The following is a 5,928-nucleotide window of genomic DNA, read 5'->3' as shown; positions in this document are numbered from 1 at the left end:
CTTTTACCTTTCTATCTCAATCAAGAAAACATACAATATACAGAAAGCCTGATAAGCGGTATAAGCCGAATGTCAAAAATATGAGAGGACCACCATCTTCCATTGACGGATAAATAAGTGAATTGTAATAGGTTGGCATAAATAAATGAAATAATTTTATATAATTACGTTTTAAGATTTATTATCGTTCTTTGTTTCGCTTAAACTAAGTATACTTCATACGTTTTCAGGAGATACACAATTATTAATAAAATTTTTCTTGTAATATAAACATTATATCTTTGTATAAGAATTCAGATTTTTCGATTTAAAATTTTGAACCGGCACACATGTCGAACCTTCATGCGACTAAATGTTTTATTTAAAATTGCTACAGGATTGTTGAATGTTAGGAGATATTGTTCTTAAATCTCAAAAAGAAAAGAAATTCTATATTAAGAGATATTTCTGGCTTATCAATAATATTTAAACAAAAAAAAAAAGATTCATTTAAATTAGAGATAAAAATAGAAAGGACGAAAAATTTAAGTTTTATCATTTCGTTTAATTAAAGTATGCAGACCATAATATAGTTATAAATAGTTTGATTTCGTTGTGATTTAATGTAGGTGTCAATAATAGGTTTTATTTAATTTAAGAAAGTGATTGATTAGAGGCTCGTTTCAGGAAATGCTTAAAAAATCATTAAAGTAATCATTTCCTTCAGTAATCTTTTGAAATGCAAAAGTCTAACTTAAATAAAGACAAATATTGCATACAAGTAGCATAAATTTACAATTAAAAAGGAAAATTACAACTACGGGAAAACATTTCCTCAACAGTCCAAGAGCAAACCGCAAAAGTTGAACACTCCCTGAAAAAGGACTTTTTTGATTTGATTAATTATATAGATTTGTTTATGCATATAAATTTAAGGTGAACATTTAACCTACCCCGCTTTATTTCATTCTACATAGTTAGTGCTTTTCCGCAACATGCACTTCTTTTCCGTTCGTTTAGTAAATTCGTTCATAGAACAATAGATAGGCTTGAGCACTTAATACCGCACTTTCATTAACCTCACGTACGAAAGAATCTGAGACGTGATACCATTTACCTAACGGCATTTGCACGTTGGAGGCTTCTTCAATGCCACCAGCCGCCCCCTGATCTACAGTTTCGGTATTAGTGCTCGTACTGGCCGCCTGTAGTAATTCTTCGTGTTCTGAGGCTGAGGAAGAGGTATTTGTTGAATCGGTACTACTACATGAATTGGAGAAATCATCACTATCATTAGCCGCCTTCATTCGCATATCACGAGCTTTTGCCTTTTCGCGTGCCAATAATTCTTCAAGCTTTTTACGTTGTTCATCGTCTTGATCCAATTCCGCTTTACTGCCTTGAGGTATAAATTTCCAACGCTTATCATCGGCTGATAATTTAGGTCTAACCTTAACATAGGCGGTGTAGTGTCCGCCATACATACCGCCCGAATGTTCGACTACCCCATATAAAGCATACAAGAGTTTCTTTTGTTTGCGGTCAATGTTTGGGAGATTTTTAACTTTTGAACCACAAAACGGGGCAATATCGAGTATCATAGGGAAACTAACAGGCCGGGTCAATTTGCGAAACATGCAACGCAGGCCGAGTTGAAAACGTTTGAGGTGTAGTATTAGAACAGCGGGCGGACTAGAGATCAGGAACTGTTTTGTAGCATTGGTGTTAACGGTTTTCGCCTTAGGATCATCGCTACTAAGCCGTTTCGTACAAGTGTCGCAACCCACTTTATTGTTTCCGGTCATCAATTCTACAGCTGTGAAATTGTTTAAGCACGACTGCACTGAACACTCGCCATCTTCGCATTGATAACGCGGCGCAATGGTGGTACTCCAGTCTGAATAACTTTGCGTGCGAACACGTTTCGTTTTACCGCGCGAAACTGCAGCTTTTTTCTGTTGTTGTAGGTCATCTTCATTATTGACTTGTAATTTATCCAGCAATTGCGTGACAGCTTGAGTCACCGCATCATCGGTTTCAGTTGATTTAATTTCACCATTCATCGAAGGGGTATTCGGAGTTGTTAACGGATTGTCATTTAAAGTTAGTTGTTTTACTAAATTGGCACCTTTCTCGCTAAGGCCCAATGATAAAACGCTATTTGTAGTGGCACTTCTATTGGCGTCAGTTACACTGTCGCCGTTGGTCTCTTCTGAATTGGAATTGGAGGAGGGTGGAAAACTGTTTATTGGATTGTTTGGACTAGTGGCGATACCAGAGTCTGCAATTATACAAAAGATGATGTAAAGTTAAATGAAATTGAAAGTTTTTCCTACCATTCTCATCTTCATCTAAAGAATCTTTGTCCATATTTTCTGGTGAATCTCCTCTTTTCTCAGCTGGACTGGACAGCTGATTGTTACCATTGGTATCGTCCACAATGTTTGTGGTCGTCGCGTTTGCTAAAGGTTTCTGTATTTTCTTTTCACTTTCATCGATAAGATTGTCTTCTACATCAGCATCCGACTGCTCGGCCGAGGACGAGCTGGCTGAAGAAATGGCGGAATTAGCGCCGGCTTCTTCTCGTGTAGCGCAACCTAGTGGAATAATGGAATCGCCCCCTGCTCCCGTCAATTCTTCAAGCATTTGCTTTTGTACCAACTTCGTATGTTGATGCTTTGCCACCCGTTTAGCTTTGCGTTCCTTCTTTTGTTCCTTTTTTAGCTGAGCTTTAGAAGATCCTGCGGTTAACGGTGCGGTGTTAGGAGCATTGTGTAGATAAAACGAGTTGGGGTTGTCTGGAGATGGTTTGCGACGCATTTGAGGTGGCTGCGATTTTTCTACACTTACTGGTAGCGATAAATCTAAAAAATATTCATGTCTGGAACTAACATTATAACATTCCTGACAGGTTAAGGTGGATACTAGAAATCCACGAAACACCTGATCGGGACGTAGTATACGATCGGCTGCCTGGTTACCATAAATTTTACATTTCTGCTTTAAGTCGTCGGAAACGGATGTAATGTCTTGGTCTTTATAACCAAGATTTTGCAAAATAACGCGTTGATAACGTTTTAAATCTTCCGATCTTGATTAAAAATAAGAAAAGTTACGCAGTTGATAGGAGGAGATAATTAATAAATTCATTTACCTAACACTTTCGAGCAAATGTCTCAACAGTTCATGGGAATCGTGTTGATCACCGCCTTGAAACTGTGGGCATTTGGAACACAATTTGTTAAAAAGTTTGCTGGGGGTAAAAACGCCACCTGAACAAGGTAATGGGTTTTAATTTTCGTATAATAAAATAAGTAAAAAAAATTATCACCTCCTGATTGTAATTCTTCTAGTGTCATGGCTAAAGCGGAGGTTAACCCACCCCAAGCAGCAAGCGAACCTTTAATAGGCGGTAAATTAACAACTTCATCATTTTTGAATTTAAATGAACCGCCCGGTAAAGTAAATCTATTAATATTCAAATATAAACGCAAAACAATCTTTACATATTTAGGAAATAATAACATACCCTTCTCCTGGCTCTGAAGATTCCTTTAGAGCCTCTAACAAGTATGGTGTTTGAGCTAGGCATTGCATTACCGCATTAAAAAAACATGTATTACCCAAATTTGTTAACCCTCGAACACGTGGTAATTGCTCCAACTCATTCAATTGTTTAATATTTACGGTGGAGCTACTACCAACTGTTGATATAGCGGTAACATTCTGATAATTTGGATACATAACCAATGGTTCTTGAATGCGTTTAGCCATGCCTGGAATAGGAGGTGGTGGCGGTGGTGGATTGTTGGCAATTGGCGTAAAATCTTCATTAGATATCAGCGGCTTTAAGGTTTCCCACGTAGTCACAATTTTATTTTCTACATTTCCCACGGTACCTGGGGGGGATTTATGCGCTAGACCTTTAACGAATTCCACACAATCCAACAAATTTTTACTGGAATCTTGTTGCACTTCATTATCGCATTCATAACACCAAATCTCAAACGAACGAGTATTCATGGTTAAAGCATGAGAATCGGAATGCGGAGTCTATAATGGAACGAAAAAAATTGTTAGTTTTCAGGGCTTTTTCTTTTCATTCTGCGTTGCAAACCTCGAAATGTTGCAGGGCATGTTTATTTTTATTACGACCACACAACTGAGTACCACATTTTAAACATAGCCACAATGTGTTGTCGTATTCAAAACTACCAACTGCATCTGATGAATCTAAAGTCTCACCGGTTGACATGCATGCATTCATTTTTTGGCACTGAGGACACTCCAACAGCAAACCAGTAGCTTTTAAATATTTACGCAATTTCGAAGAATCCACCGATTTTTTTAGATGTTGACAACTACGTGATGCAGCTGTCGGGCTACTTTTTTCTTCCGAAGAATCAGTAGAAGAATCATACTCTCTCACATCTGGTTGATGATTTTTACCCATTATTACTTCGGGCTTTTCAGCCAACTGAGAAGCTAATATTGTTCAAAGTCTAGGCTAAAAAGAAAAACGTCAATAAAGAAAATAAATTTTTTTTTTCAAGTTATCATTTTTTCTTTTTTAATTTTTAAAAAATTGTTGTAATTTCTTCAACGTCAAGTGCGGTTTTTAAAGTTTTTATGTACATTTTCGTTTGAAATTATTTTCATTTTCTACCAATTTAAAATAAAACCATTTTACACTAAAATTTGAGGTTAAATAGAAAGAATATTTCGTATTAAGGTCTCTTTATGTACTCGTTTGTTATGTATGCGTGTGCCTTAACTCTTATGCGCGAAAAACAATATGCGTAGTTTTGCTCTCTTTTTCTAATACGGTCACACACACTTAACACGCTTTATTTTTACAAATTTTCCATTACACAAAATTTTCATAAATATATTTCTGTTTTTAATAGAACGTCTTATCCAAAGTATTTATTGCCTTTTAGTTTTTTATTTCCTTACATACATCTTTTATTTATTTGTAAATATTATTCAACCTCATGCGACTCATGCAGCTCATGCGAGCATGTTTCTTTTCGCAATATTTTACAATCTTCTAATGTGGCACCATTCACCACCATTTACAGCTACTAATATATGGCCGACTAAATAGTGAAAATATTGTAAGCTAACATTGCAAACAAGCTTTTAGAATAGCAATAGCTGACACATTCTTCGGATATTGCCCGCGTTGACAATTTCGTTCTTCTATTATTTCAGAAACCTAACAATAAACACTTTCACTAATTTTTTGTGTAAAATGTGTGTTGTCTTTTTTATTTATATATATATATTTTTATTAATATAACTTACGAAGTATAAAGTATTTATCATTTGGCAATAATTTGGCTTCACTTTACGGCACTTGTGCAACGCTGCATACAAAGTCAGCTGTTTGATTATATCACAAATAAAGTAGAAATATTTGAAAAGTCTATTCATTTTTGTTTACATTGTATGAAGGTCTTTTTAATTGCTTGAATTTTTGTTTACATTCAATGGAGGTCGTTTTAAATCATTTAACATATTCTCAAATTCGACAAAGAATATTAACTTTTAAAACTTATTGTTTATTTTTGATTACTGTCGATAAACTCGTAATAGAGTGATTTATAAGTTTTTATATTTTTGGCAATTTATTTCAAAAAATTTTTTAAATAAAACAACATTCTTCATTTCACTATACTGGTATATTTTGTCGCCCATTCTATCTCAACCACAGGATTGTTAAGAGTTTCCACTGTATTGTTATCATACAGAAACGTAACATTAAGAAAAAGAGTGAGCCGATAGCCTGTGTTGCTAGTGCTCAATGTCTTTTTTAGTCTAAGAATTCATTTCATTAGTCTAAAATTAAAATAATAATAAGAAAATGAGATATATAAAATTTGTTTCATTCTATTATTCTACTTCTGCTATGCTTGTGTCCGATATCCCTTTCAACTTGTTTGGAAA

General features: G+C 35.1%; 1 protein-coding gene across 3 annotated transcripts; it reads right to left on the bottom strand.

Moving 5' to 3' along the window:
* Positions 1-690: 690 nt before the first annotated feature.
* On the bottom strand, positions 691-5,042 carry LOC119637135 (ubiquitin carboxyl-terminal hydrolase 16). Of its 3 annotated transcripts, none has more exons than XM_038032976.1 (8): positions 4,940-5,042; positions 4,097-4,486; positions 3,509-4,032; positions 3,311-3,447; positions 3,134-3,251; positions 2,316-3,070; positions 933-2,260; positions 691-864 (listed from the first exon to the last, which is right to left on the bottom strand). In XM_038032976.1, the coding sequence occupies exons 2-7, from the start codon at positions 4,430-4,432 to the stop codon at positions 996-998; spliced, it is 3,135 nt and encodes a 1,044-aa protein (XP_037888904.1). In that variant the 5' UTR covers positions 4,433-4,486; positions 4,940-5,042; the 3' UTR covers positions 691-864; positions 933-995. The 3 variants fall into 3 exon arrangements, with proteins under 3 accessions (XP_037888904.1, XP_037888906.1, XP_037888905.1); XM_038032978.1 differs by having other exon boundaries at positions 691-853; XM_038032977.1 differs by lacking the exon at positions 4,940-5,042 and adding an exon at positions 4,615-4,696.
* Between the last annotated feature and the right edge of the window lie 886 nt (positions 5,043-5,928).

Source organism: Glossina fuscipes, unplaced genomic scaffold, assembly GCF_014805625.2.
Source record: "Glossina fuscipes isolate IAEA_lab_2018 unplaced genomic scaffold, Yale_Gfus_2 43, whole genome shotgun sequence".
NCBI lineage: Eukaryota > Metazoa > Arthropoda > Insecta > Diptera > Glossinidae > Glossina > Glossina fuscipes.
Note: the sequence above shows the minus strand (reverse complement) of the source record. Positions and strands in the feature narration are given on the sequence as shown.

What these genes read in the sequence shown, in the direction of transcription:
- LOC119637135 (XM_038032976.1), bottom strand. Translation starts at nt 4,432, where the DNA reads ATGGGTAAAAATCATCAACCAGATGTGAGAGAGTATGATTCTTCTACT. An exon ending in AGAAGAATTACAATCAGGAG is followed by an intron (nt 3,252 to 3,310) that starts GTGATAATTTTT and finishes TACCTTGTTCAG; the next exon opens with GTGGCGTTTTTACCCCCAGC. An exon ending in CATTTGCTCGAAAGTGTTAG is followed by an intron (nt 3,071 to 3,133) that starts GTAAATGAATTT and finishes TTTTTAATCAAG; the next exon opens with ATCGGAAGATTTAAAACGTT.